Raw genomic sequence first — 13,762 nt, 5'->3', positions numbered from 1 at the left:
CGCAGCCGTAACTGCGGCTCACGTATCGGCCGGAGCACTAAGCTTAGCAGTAAGCTTAGCTCGGCGGTGCAGCGGCTCGGCAGAAATGGTCCAATAAAGCGGTGAAAATGCAGTTCCCACCTTGAAGACGAATATCGGTAGAGTCAGGATAACTTGCGGGAGATGATGGTGCAAAATTACAGAGATATTTTGCATAAACACTGCGAAATCATTTACGAAAGACAGAGCCGGCGTCAAGTGCATCCGCTCACTTCGGCTTCTTCGTCGTCTCTCTACCAGGTTATCACACGCCACGTGATTGCGAAGAAACGCTCGCTTTCGCAAAGCGCAGTGGCTCAGTGTCTAGTGAAGCCTTGGCATTGCCCCTCTTCCGCTACCACTGATGGCCGCCACGCGTGATGTCGGACGCCGAGCTCTGCACCGAATGACCGGCTCGGTCAGCGGCGTCAATTGGCACCCGACGCTTTTCGAGGACGAGGTGACGTTGAATCGTTACGCCTGCTGTATATGTTACGTTCTTCCAAGCACGACGTTCGTGCTTCCCTGTTCGCACGGCTTGTGCGAAAAGTGCTATGCTGGCTGTGTCATCGATGATGGCGGAAGCGTCTGTCCCCTGGACGGAGAGTCGTTCTGCGAGGCCGAGTGCCAGGAGTTGCAGCTTCCAGCTAGGAAGAAGCGGGGCCTTAAGGTGAGTACCCTCCATCTGTCGTCGCCTTAGCAACGGGGGCAAGTCGGGCGACGGTTCTGTTGAGAGCTTTCGCGTTGGGGTCAAGCGCGACTCTCCTGAGCCGCTGTAACCAGAAACAGACAAATAAGGAAAGACAGAAAGGTTAATCAAGGTCACGCCTTGTTGACTACCCTGCACCTGGGGCGGGGTAAACGCGTACAAAAAAAGAAGATAAGAAAAAGACGTGGTTAGAGCGAGCTACTAGCAGAGAATGTTTGCTTCTGACCGTCACGGGCCGTCAAGTGCAACGGGGCTTCATTAGCTTTATGATTTGGTAGTGGTATTGTTCTGCCTTTTTTCTTTGTTCGTTGCGTACATGTTAGCCCACATGTTAACCTATTTTATGCCGGCACCCAGCTGCAACGCTCGGCCGTGAAGGTAGGAAGATCAATAAATATATACCCACGTGCATGCTTCCTCCACGGCTCGCTGATTCGCATGCCTTTCGCCTACTACTCAGTGCTTAAGTCAGTTATTCTGACACATTCGTACAGAAGCTCATGATGCAGGTCTGCCGCGCCAACGTTTAGAAAGCACTCTCATGTAGCGCAAAACGATTCAGGAACCTGAGAGTATGTCGGAAGATTTTTTTGTGAGTGCGATGAGTGCCGCTTGTCTGCTCTAGCATCGCGCAGTACAGTAGCTTCGGCCAAGGTACCACTTGCTTTCCTCTGAGAGCGGTCTGTCATCTAAATGACTCATACTAGCTCAGCGAACAAATCGTTGAGCATCGAAGCAGTGGCAGTGGCACACAAGGGGTTTTCATGTTGTGAAAACACTAATATTTTCGCACTTTCTTTACCCCGAATTCACACACTTGCTCAGCTGTGTGGTCGGGTATCACGCTATGGTCAGTAAAGAGCGCATAAAGAACGCATCATTCGACGAGTTTGTTTTTTCACTGAAATTCAGTTTTGAGTTAACAGATGGGATTAATGCCCGTGCGTACGACAATAAATTTGAACGACTACAATACTTATCGAAACAGTGCTTATAACTCTGTAAGCTAAGCGCTCTAGCGTGCTTGAAGTCGAGAGCCCTGACCACTAGTCCACGTCGGCATTCTACTGCGATAAGCCACAATAAGATGGTTGAGTGAGCCGAGAGTGTTCGCCTTGGAGCTGCGCACAACGATGCGCCGTGGGAAAGAAAGCGCCTCGACGCGATTAAGCAAAGGATGAAGGGTGTCCCGTTGTGGAAATGTGGAAGCAAATGATGCCTGTAGTGAGTTCGGAATAGCTTTACTGGTAGAAATTACGCCCTAAAAATTCTTCGCGGTGGCTTAGCCAATGTGACATTGCTCTGCTGAGCTCGCGGCTGCTGTCTAGATTCTGGCCGCGTTTCAAAGGGGCGAGATAGAGAGAGAGAACAACTTTATTGAAAATTCCTGTAAAATCGGTTAGGCTCCCTCCACGCAGGGAAGACAAACTTTTACCGCGACATGGCCACTACGTCAGTCTCGTGCTTTGTGCTCCTCGAGGTCTTGGTTCCGCGCTACTTCCGCGGGTCCGAGAGGGCCGCCGCCCCCTTCCTTGGCGTGCTGCCCCCCTTCTCCTCGGTTTCGCGCGGTCGCTGCCTCTCTAGAGCTGCCGAGACCTGCTGGACGGCCTTGAGTTTTCTCTTGATCACAGCTTCTCGTTGCAGCCTCTAGCTGCGGCGGGATCGTCGTCTTCTCGCTGGCTTCTCGCGGATTTATGCTACATTTCCAAAGGATGTGAGCCAGGGTGGCTCTCTCCTTCGCGCACAGTCTACACACGCAACTCGCGTACACGGTCGGAGACGCGTGCTTATTCAGCACCGGGGTGAGCAGGGACCCCGTCTGTAACTGTTTGTATAACACTGCCTCCTTACGGGTAAGCCCCGGGTGAGGTGACGGCATAGTCTGTCTGTTCAGTCTGTACCACTTCATTATTTCGTTGAAGGTGGTCATCTTGTCCTTGGCACTGCACCGCGACCAACATTCCGAGTCGGCCGTGCTTGCAGCTGCGCGGTTGGTTAGTCCTCGCGCGGCCGAGTTGGCCGTCTCGTTGTGGTTCACGTTCCCGCGTTCCCACACGTAACTGCCCATGTGGGCCGGGAACCACTTGATCACCACAGCACTTTTGCGTCCGTTGTCTTCGGCCTTGCGCAGTATACGCGCGGCCTCACTTCATACCCTACCCCTGGCGTAGTTCTTCACTGCCGTTCTAGAGTCACACAACACTGTAGTGCATCCGGGGTCGGAGACGGCCAAGGCGATGACCACCTCCTCTGGCCGGTGCGCCTCTCGAGTCCGGACGCTCGCCGCGGTTTTCGTTGCACCCGTCGATGCCCCGACAGCCACCGCCGCGTACACGTCGCTGCTCCTTCAATACTCCTCCACGTTCACGTAGACGGCGCCTTCTCTGGCGTGGAGGTCCACGAGAGCCCTGGTCCTCGCCAACCTCCGCTTCTTGGCTTCGGGGTTCACGTTCCTCGGGATCGGGCAGACCCTGAGCTTTCTGTTGATGCTCTCCGGTATAGGTACGTCTTTCTGCTGCTTGCCTTCCCTCGGCTCGAGGCCAAGGTCCCGCAGTATCTGTCTTCCGGTTCTAGTTTCGGAGAGACACTCGAGTTGCGCCGTTCTTTGTGCTTCGGCTATTTCGTCCAGCGTGTTGTGGACTCCCAGCGCCATGAATTTTTCGGTGCTCGTGCTCCCGAGGAGACAGAGTGCCGCCTTATACGCCTTGCGTATGGCGGCGTCTATCTTGTTACGTTCGCTCGGCCTCCAGTTGTGGAAGGCGGCCACGTACGTTATGTGGCTAACTGCAAAGGATTGAGCGAGCGTAGTCAGGCTCTCCTCCTTCGTTCCCGCTCTTCTATTAGACACGCTCTTGAAGAGTCTCATTGCCGCGGCCGCTTTGCCCGCGAGCTTGTTGACCGTTTCACCGTTGACTCGGTTTCGCTGGATGAGCAGCCCGAGCACTCGAATCTTCTCGACCTCCGGTATTACTTGTCCTCCCGCCGTCTTGACCGTGATCTTGAGACGCCCGTACTTGACTTCCATATTCTTTCTTTTCCTGCCCGCTCTTGTCGGTGGAATCATCAGCAGTTCTGACTTGGCTGGAGAGCAAACGAGTCCAGACCCGCCCAGCTGCTTCTCGACAGCGTTGGCCGCTTCTTACAGCGTTGTCTCGATGTGTCCGTCGCTTCCTCCCGGTACCCATAGCGTAACGTAGTCGGCGTAGATGGTGTGCCGGACTGCCGCTACTCTTTCTAGCCGTAAAAGGGGCGAAACGTTAAAACGCTCTTTACTTCTGTTTAGATGCACGTTAAAGAACCCCAGGTAGAAAAAATTGTTCCACAGCTACGCTGTGCCTCATGTACCAGATTGTGGATTTAGCGTCTATAACCGCACAATGTTTGTGCCCACAAAGACGAGCAACACTCGAATCGTAACGCTGGCGGCGAGCAGAATTGCCGGCGGTCGTCAAGGTTGAACTGACGGGTAAAATCTACACGCTATTTACGCATGCATCGTGGTGCACTTCCGAGTAATCATTCGCGTATGGTTTAGAAACTGCGACACTATTCGTGTCGCGCAAGCAATTTTATGAGAGGGGACACCTTCACCACAATATCGGTGGCAGCATTCAAATAAATAATTGGAACGCAATGCAACGTCTCGTTGGAAGTAAATGAGAAGCAATGTTTTACTGCCAGAGTTGGGAGTGAGAATGGGGGTGTATGATGCCACGTAGCTGGATAAAGCCAACGAAATATTGTTTGCCTTCGATTGGAGCTACTCAGAATATTTCTTTTGTATTCCGCCTAATTACATGTTTAGTGTTATTCAACTTCCCAAGTATACTGAGATTTAAAGTGTAAATGACAAAATTGTAGAGCAACATGAAACACTAGCGATATAGCTTTTTGCTAAATAGGACTACATAAGTGTTTTTTTTCGAGCGTGAAAGGAGCCCGCGAATACACAAATTGCCACACAATTCTCAGCTCGAGGCACTTGGGGTGTATTCGCGGGATTCTTTCAGCCTCGGAAAAGCCCTTTTGTGCAGCAGGTATTGAGCAACGCACAGCTTGGTTGGCAGTTTTTCATGTTCTTTTACAATTATCTCATTGACATTTCTCATTGATAAGTTGATTCATTAAGACTAAGTATGTAATTAGGTGGAAAGCAAAAAATAGGTAAAAGATATATCTCCAAGCGACGGCCAACATTACCTGGTTAACAGTCCAGCTACGTGGCATTTGCATATTTTTAATGCTTGGCTCCAGTTACGGGGGGGCTATATATGATATGGGTGAGGGCTATGTATAGATATGGGTGTATTTGTAGTGGATGTGACGCGATGTTGTGGCGAGTGTTTTCACGTACGCGTCATTTGTACCGCTTCCTCTCTATGAGATGTCAGCTAGCGCAGCAGACGACTTGGCGCAACAAGCCACGAACGACACGCGTTTATTTTTTTCCACACAGAAGTTGGCCCCTCGAAATGTAGATGGCGCTGCCGTGCCTCCACAAGGTTGTCTCACTTGTTTCATTTTTTTTTTCATTTCTTTTTCACCATAGCTAAGACACTGGGCAATATAAGAGCTCGCTGGCGCAACCCACCACCCCGTTCCAAAGGGGACGCTCATAGCCTCCATCTATCCATACATTGAGACGCCATTAGAAGTCGTATGGGATTCTATAGGAGCTTCGCTACCACCCGTACAGTCGCCTGCCAAAGTTTACGGGGCACGGATTTCACGGCAAATGTGGATTTCTTCTCTGTTAAGGCGTAGCGCTTTCTAATTTATTGGATCAGTTTAGTTCGCGAGAACTGCTACTGATGAAAGCTTTTGATGAGAGGCTACGTGCACAGGCTTCGCGGAAATTTGGCTCTTTGGCAAATCTCGCGTCTCGTGAACTTTTGCCGGTGACTGTACATACATATACCTTGTATGAAGCTTATAACTTATTGTGACAGACGTGCTGGAGCGACAACCTTTATTGACGCTGCCTAGAGGTTGAGTCGCTTTCGAACATTTTTCAGTCCACGCACAGCCGACGTCTGGCATCCTCTGCACGTTTCTTATTCGCTCTTGAAAGTTCGCTTGGTTGAGCAATTTGGTGAGGGGTGGCATAGCAACGCGAGGGCCGTGTAGCAAGCAAGCTTCGGTCTGATGCATTGCCGCGGTCACGATGTAGTGGAATATTACAGGTGCGCGACCGGCAATGTAGCGCTCCCCCAAGTGCGAAGTCACCGCGTAACAGCGCTCTTGCCATCTGACTTATTTAGTGATGGGAGTCGGAAGAGCATTGGTCTTTAGACTCAACTATTCGCGACTGCAAATAGACTGCAATATCTCAGCAATTCACCCACGGAAAAAGCTAGCGTTAGAAACAGATACCACTTTAAGAAAAGTCGCAGCACATCGGGAAGGACATTCTCTTCAATATCTCGAATACAGGGGACGCAACTTGCACCACGGATAACTGGATAAAAGCGCTACTTGAAAAACAGTCGCCGACGAAAAGTAAAATATGCGTCGCAATGCGCCATTTGAACAGCGACGTGCTGATGCTGCAAACAAGACATGAACGCAAAACAAGGGCATAAATTTAACAAACGAATAAGAATTTGTTTCACAGTATGCATTCAAAGAACGACTTAAAGCACACTACACGTGGATGACTTCTGCATGGTCATGCGCAGCGCTGCTGTGACTGCGAAACACCATCGGCCACGACTCCGTCGTGCACCCGCCGTGGTTGCTCAGTGGCTATGGTGTTGGGCTGCTGAGCACCAGGTCCCGGGATCGAATCCCGGCCACGGCGGCTGCATTTCGACGGGGGCGAAATACGAAAAACACCAGTCTGCTTAGATTTAGGTGCACGTTAAAGACCGCAGGTGGTCTAAATTTCCGGAGTCATCCATTACGGCGTGCCTCATAATCAGAAAGTGGTTTTGGCACGTAAAACCCTATAATTTTTAACTCCGTAGTGCAGTCTGCCAAGATGTCGGGGTATCGTGTAGGGCCCAAAATAGGGTCACAAGAGTGTCGTGGAGCCCACTATGGCGTGTTCGAATCCGGACAGGTTTAAATGGCTGGTATTCTACGCATCGCCGTCGAAGATTGTCAGGAGTCGGGTCTCCTATGTTTCTCGCAGACGAGCGAGCTGTCGGGCTTCTTTAGCACGCCCGTTGTATAGGCGGTGACGTCGAGATTTCCTTAAGCGCTGACGTTCGGTAGTATGGAGTGAAGCAAAGTGACAGGGCTTCTTCCCTAAACCAGCTTTCACGGGGCCATCATTGTTTCTTGCGCACCTGTATTTACAGACAAACGTTATGTACCGAAAGGCGGCGTTTTGAGCTGCTGGACAAGCATTGCCAGCATGTCGGCCAGGGTTTTGTTTAGCCATTGCATAAGACCGTTCGTCTGCGAGTGGTAGGCGCTTGTCCTGGGTTTGCTTGTTCGCCTTTATTTGCAGTATTGCATGATTAGCTCCACTTAAAAGCCTTCCCCCTTTCGGAGATCAAGAATTCTAGGGCACCATGATTCAGGAGGAAGTTCTTGACGAATAATCTCTTCTCGAACCATCTTTGCAGCACAACCTTCGGGCCGCACAATCTTTGGGCGGCCCTTCCGTTCCAGGGAGGTGATCGGTACTCAGTAGCCGTTACAATCCACTTATTTCGTGTTCACTCCAGAAGGGGTCCCAGAAAGGCGGTTAGATTGGCCGAAGGAGTCCCGAGGACCTTGTCGGTGGCATCTTGCGTCGTTCAGACTCCTCATGTCTTGACGTATATACGTAATATACTCTTATTACGTATATTACGTATGTTACTGACGCCGGTGGTCAGTAACACGTTTCTCCTACGTCATCAAGAGTGCACGGGATAATAATCGGAGACCCGTCGTCGGATCATCTTAGAGGGCGTGTAGATACTCTGGGCATAGTGCTGAGGTCTGAATAAAAAGGTATAGTTTGCGTGGACGGATGAATGATTGTCTTTGCGAGGACTCGGTTGTGCATTGAAAATGAATATAAATCGGCCTTTTATTGTGTTGGTGGGTTCTATAGCGACTACGGACAAGCGGTGGGCATCATAATGTTTCCGCCTGGACTTGTTTGTCATGTTAATGTCGAATTCCGGTAGTCTATGGCTCCACTGTGCGGTAGGGCCTGAGGGACCTTTCAATTTACCAGCTACTACATGCCGTTTCCTCTCTTAGAAGTTTGAAACGCCTAGTGGATCAACAAGACTGGAATTTTGCCATAGCCTAAACTATGCAGACTGGTGGCTAACCGGTCTCGTTGGCACGAACACATACCTCTGCAAACAACGCAAGAATGGAACACGGGAAATGGATCTTTCTACACGTTAGAAAGCAATTGAAGAAATTAGGAATGTATCTTTATATGCAGATCGGAGATGTTTGTTGGAATCTGTCAGGTGAAGCTTTCGTGAAGTACTTGGCCATTCATGTGATAAAGCTAAACTAGATGAACTTAATGTGTTCGTTTGCTTACCGCACATTTCAGAGCTTTACTTTGTGGAAAAGTTAGGCCGGTCAATCTATGCAGAAACTTATTCATGTATGACATGGAAGCTTGCGGCAGTTATCTTGCTTGATAAAATGTAGGCGGATTATCAGATGTTAGAAGTGAAGAGTTCTGAAGATTGCTTTTCTTAACATGAAAATTTATCGCCATCCCCCACTCCCTCTTCCCCTTATTTTTCATCCTCTCAGGCCTACTGCTGGAATAAGCCATACGGCTGCGATTTCGTCGGCCCTCTGGTGGCGGTGCTTCACCACTACGAGGAAGACTGCACCTTTCACGCGTTCCCGTGTCAACAGTGGGGCGAGAATATCATGATAGATGCGTTGGCTGCTCACTACATTGGTCGGTGCAGTAACATATCCTCAAGTGTGGCACTCGACGAAGTTCCGCGACAGGAGGACACTTCCGTCGCCAGCCATGACGTCACCATGGTTCGGCATGAAGCCGACGAGCAATTGTTGTGTACGTATGAGGAAGACAGGATCACCGCGCTTCAGCGCTCGATTGGCACACTCACGGTACTGGCCACAAACATAGACGCAAGGCTTGATGAGACAGAGGAGCAGCTTGAGAAGCTGGAAATGAAGAGTTCGCTGACAGCCTTGTGACTGTAATTGACGTGGCGCCACCCGCCGATATATCTTCTAGGACAACCGGCTTTGCCTCGCAGCTGTAGCAGCACGCGTTTATATTGTTCTTGGAATAAGTTTCCTGGCTACTAGAAGGTGAGGCCACAGCCGGAGCATGTCCTAGTGTTCTAGAGAAGCAGTGGCGGGAGGTGATGACGAACATCCTTCGGGAATGCACTGACTTTACGCGATTCGTTGCCGCCTCAATGGAGCGCATAGTTTCGCTCATATAGGCGTATTACGCAAACGATTGTTACCTAAGCCGGAGGAGATCCATTGAAATCGCCACACGTGACTTACTGAAGACACTAGACCTGGTCCGTCGTGCACCGACGCTTCTGCGACTCGTGGAGTATCATGCGAACTGCCGCCACTCGATTTGTCGATGCATTGCGAGCCTTTCGTAGTCGCCTTTTTTATCTTATTGTTTTACTTTTCACAATCACTCACAGCATACGGAGACTACGCTGGCTGTTAGTCGGAAGCTGTGTGAACAAATAAAGAACTTGCTGATTACTCTTCTGATTCGTCGCACGCAGCCAACATGACGAAGAAAGCTCGCATACATAGACACACGTAGGGGGTGCCCCAGTTATCTAAGACCAAGATTTTTAAAAAGAAACCAAGAGGTCTAGACAAACTGTAGCGACTGCATAGTATCGGCAGTCGTGTGTACTAAGAGCCAATATTTTTTCATCACGAGGTAATAATTGCGTTTAATTAGCGAACTTTTTAATGATTGCTTGAATCACAAACATGTCAATTACAGAGTTGTAGGGAAGCTGAAATAACCCCCGAATCAAGCATTCATTTCGTGCTGAAGTGTGCCTGTTTTTCAAGAAAAAAAAAAACTAAAGCCCTTGAAATATGAAAAAGATGAAATCGATGGGCGCTCGCGCACCGCTTCTCAAACACCTCCAAGCGACCCTTGAAAGATATATGGTATGGTATGGTGAAACTTTAAAGAAGTCCTGCAGATCATGAGTCTTCACGAAGCGGGCCGCTCCCACGTGGGAACCGGAAGGCCAAGCTTCTCGGCCGCATCGTGCGCCTGCTGGACAGCCCAGAGCTGGTCAGCCAGAAGAGGGCTGCGGAGAACCACGTACCTCCCATCTGGCCGAGGTGTTAGCGATCATAGAGCCGGAACGGGCACACCGCCAGAGCATATGGTCTAACGTGGCTATATCTCCACAATGGTCTAACGTGGCAGGTAGCGTTGGTGTAAGTATCCGGATAGATTTTATGTAAGAGCGACGGATTCGCATAGGTATTCGTTTGTAGTAGACGGAGCGTTAATGCTTGAGCTCTATTGAGGCGCGGATGAGGAACAAAGTAGGTTATACGGCTGAGATAGTAGTGTTTAGTAATCTCGTTGTAGGTGGAGGGCGTGTCTCTGTTGTCTGGGGAGTCGGCTTCCGATTGGTCGAGGGTAGCGCGGTGGGCAAGTTCACGCGCAGCCCCGTGAGCCGACTCGTTGAGGTTGGGAGGAGCACCCTTTATCTTACCGGTGTGCTGGAAACCAATAAATGAAGTGGTGCGTGATTGCCTTGCCCCCAATAAGTCTGAGGGCCTGTTTGGAAACGGTGCCTTTTTCAAATGCTCTGACTGCAGATCTTGAATCACTATAGATGACATCCCGTGAGCTATCCAGCAGGGCTAGTGCAATAGCCATTTGTTCAGCTATTTCGGAGTCCCTCGTCTGAACCGAGGCAGCATTGGTGATTCGTTGCCGACCATCAACAGTGACGATGGTGAATGCCCGACGTCCCTTACAAGAAGCGGTATCCACAAAGCTGACCTGTCGCTGATCACTGTGTATTTGTCTAAGGAGGTTCGTCGCCCTTGCCCTCCTTCTACCGCGATTATGATCGGGGTGCATGTTCCTAGGTATTGGCGCGACCGTAATGTTCTCACGAATCGACGGAGGAACGTCAGAACTCATCCGCTACTCTATCGGGGTGATATCCGAGTTCCTGCAAGATGGATCTCCCTGCCTTCGTTGTTGTGAGGCGAGTTAGCTGTGCGCGCTCTTGGGCCTCTGCAATCTCTTCAAGTGTGTTATTAATGCCAAGCTGCATTAAGCGCTCTGTACAAGTGTATACGGGTAACCCGAGAACCCGCTTGGTAATCTTCCTAAGCTGAGCATTCAATTTATTCCGCTCTGCCCGTTTCCATCAATGTATGGCTGCCACGTATCTAAAGTGGCACAGAACGAAGGCATGCATTAGTCGAATGAGGTTATCCTCATTGAGTCCATGATGCGGATTTGATACCCTCCGAAATAAACGAACGGCACTTTCAGTTTTAGCAATTAGCTTGCGTATAGTCTTGCATGATCGTTGAGTCAGGGGGTACAAATGTACCCACTGACTCAACGATCATACCCAAGACCTTGATTGAATCGACACTGGGTATACGGCAACCGTTTCTTGTATATAAGTTAATGTCTCTGTCTTCTAACGATGTCCTTCCCTTGGGCCTTGGACCGCGTTTCTTGGGACTATATAGCAAAAGTACCGACTTCAAGGGGGAGCATCTGAGACCGGTGGGTTCGAGATAGGTTTCAATAGTGTCTATTGCCTCCTGTAAGGCTCCCTCAACCTGACCGTCATTGCCTCCTGTGCACCATATAGTTATATCGTCAGCATACGTAGTCTGTTTGATGCCTTCAATCTCGAGAAGCTCTCTGCTTAGGTCAACCATGGCTATATTGAATAAACAGGGGGAAATGACTGACCCCTGTGGGGTGCCCCTCTCGCCAAGTTGCAGCAGCTGTGATTGGAGATCGGCCACCCGGAGGGTAGCCTTCCTATCCGAGAGGAACGATCTAACATAGTTACAAAATCTCCCACCCAGATTGAGCCGAGATATCGAGTCTAGGTTATGCGAATGTAGAACGTTGTCGAAGGCCTCAAGATCAAGTCCCAAAACTGCTCGAGTGTCGCTAGAGTCGTTGTCTGATTTGATGCTTAATCAGTTTCATGGTATCTTGTGTGGATTCAGGACCGCGTGCTCCACTACCTTACCAACACAGGATGTAAGCGAGATGGGCCCCAAGTTGTCAACGCTAGGTGTTTTGCCAGGTTTCGGGATGAGTACTGCGAGAGCAGTCTTCCAAAGTAATGGGACGGTTCTGTTCCTCTACATTTCATTAATGCCCTCTGTGAAGTATGCGATTGATTTTTCATCCAGATTTCGCAACACCTTATTCGAGATGCCATCCGACCCTGGTGCGGATCTACCATTGAGTCCATGTAGAACCCTACGAATCTCCTCAACGCCAAACTCTGCATCCAGGTAGGTATTGGCCTGGCCCTGGTAATCGAGATGTACAGGCGACCACCCTGAGCCGACTGGGAGATATTTGTTAGCAAGCGTGCGGATTAATTCGTCCTCAGAGGTCATTTGTGCGGCCTCATGTATGGTTCTACCAATGACATGCCTCTGATTAGACTTAGTATTACCATTACCATTACTTATTACTTAGTTTTACCATTGCGCATTTGGCCGTCTATCGAATTGCAAACCTCGTCCCACTGCTGTTTAGAGAGGGTTACACAATGCTCCTCGATGTGTTTCTTAATCTCAGATATTTTTTTGCGTAGCCTACGATGAGGCCGTTGAAACTTCCATCTTTCAGAATGGACTGTTTGGTTTCTAACAGATGGGCTAACTGCTATCCATTTTCTCAACAGGAAGGTTGGTGCAGACCTTAGAGGTTGCACGCCGAACGTCCTCTTGGACCTGAAAGATCCATTGCTCTATGGTAGGTCGAGAATTTGAGGGAGGCCTCTCTTCCCGAAGCTTGCGGAATTTATCCCAGTCCGTGCACGACAATTCGCGCTGTTTTTTACCCACGATAGGAAGCTGGGCCTCACAAATATAGCGGTCACTACCAAGGCTCTCGCCCAAGTTATTATATTTGGCCTCCGTCACGTTCTTGACGAAGATGAGATCGGGTGTAGAGTCTCTACACGTGGATGTCCCTATTCGGGTTGGAAAGTTAGGGTCAGTGATCAGCGTCAGGTCCAGATTCATGGCATTCCAACAGAGATGCTTGCCCTTATTGGTATCATATTTATAACCCCAGACATGAAGCGGGGCATTAATGTCCCCTGCGGCAATAAGAGGGCTTGAGCCTGCCATGTCTTCGGCCTTGCGGAGTAGTCTTAAATCGTTGCCTTTTCCCGTTGGACTACTATATATGTTAAGAACATATATGCTGCCTCGGTTGACCCGACCAGGTATGATCTTTACCATAATATACTCAACAATACTACCAGCCAATTTGAGATCATGTGTCACATGAGTGTGTTTCTTACTAACGAGAGTACATACCCCCCTCCCCCCCGACTACACGGCGACCGAGCTAAACCCAGTCATCGAGATGCCAGGCGAGAGGGTTTCCTGTAACAGGATAACCTGGGACATCTTTTCACAACTGCGTAGGTATTGCTGTAGGGGAGCCTTCTTGCTAGAGAAGCCCCTACAGTTCCATTGCCAAATTCGGAATGTCTCAAGAGGCGGAGCCACCTCTTACGAGCTGAACACTGACCCTAAGTGGGGTTAGAATCGGGGCTGCGTTGCTAGCTGTTGGGTCAGAAAGACGTATCGGTGGGTACGGTGGCGTTACCGGGCCCACAACAAACTCGAGAAACGATTCCATTTTAGCCAACCGTTGGATGGTGTTTCCTTATAAGGTCGTCATCTTGCTTTGCATCTCAGTGATCCTTTCACCTAACTGTTTCACACTTTCGCTGAGAGCGGTTAACATCTCGCGCACCTCTGGTTTAGATTTACGTGACACGTTCTCCTGATCACAAGCTATTGCCCTCTTCTTCGGTGGTCGTGACCCGCCGCTACCCTCAGCCATCG

The 13,762-nt window shown here is 49.8% G+C and overlaps 1 protein-coding gene across 1 annotated transcript; it reads left to right on the top strand.

The window, feature by feature from the left end:
* Positions 1–316: 316 nt before the first annotated feature.
* LOC142578137 (uncharacterized) lies at positions 317–9,403 on the top strand. The gene is made up of 2 exons (XM_075687541.1): positions 317–688; positions 8,447–9,403. Exons 1-2 carry the CDS (start codon positions 383–385, stop codon positions 8,864–8,866), a joined length of 726 nt encoding a protein of 241 aa, XP_075543656.1. The 5' UTR covers positions 317–382; the 3' UTR covers positions 8,867–9,403.
* Positions 9,404–13,762: the final 4,359 nt, after the last annotated feature.

This window comes from Dermacentor variabilis, chromosome 4, assembly GCF_050947875.1.
Source record: "Dermacentor variabilis isolate Ectoservices chromosome 4, ASM5094787v1, whole genome shotgun sequence".
NCBI classification, from domain to species: Eukaryota; Metazoa; Arthropoda; class Arachnida; order Ixodida; family Ixodidae; genus Dermacentor; species Dermacentor variabilis.
Note: the sequence above shows the minus strand (reverse complement) of the source record. Positions and strands in the feature narration are given on the sequence as shown.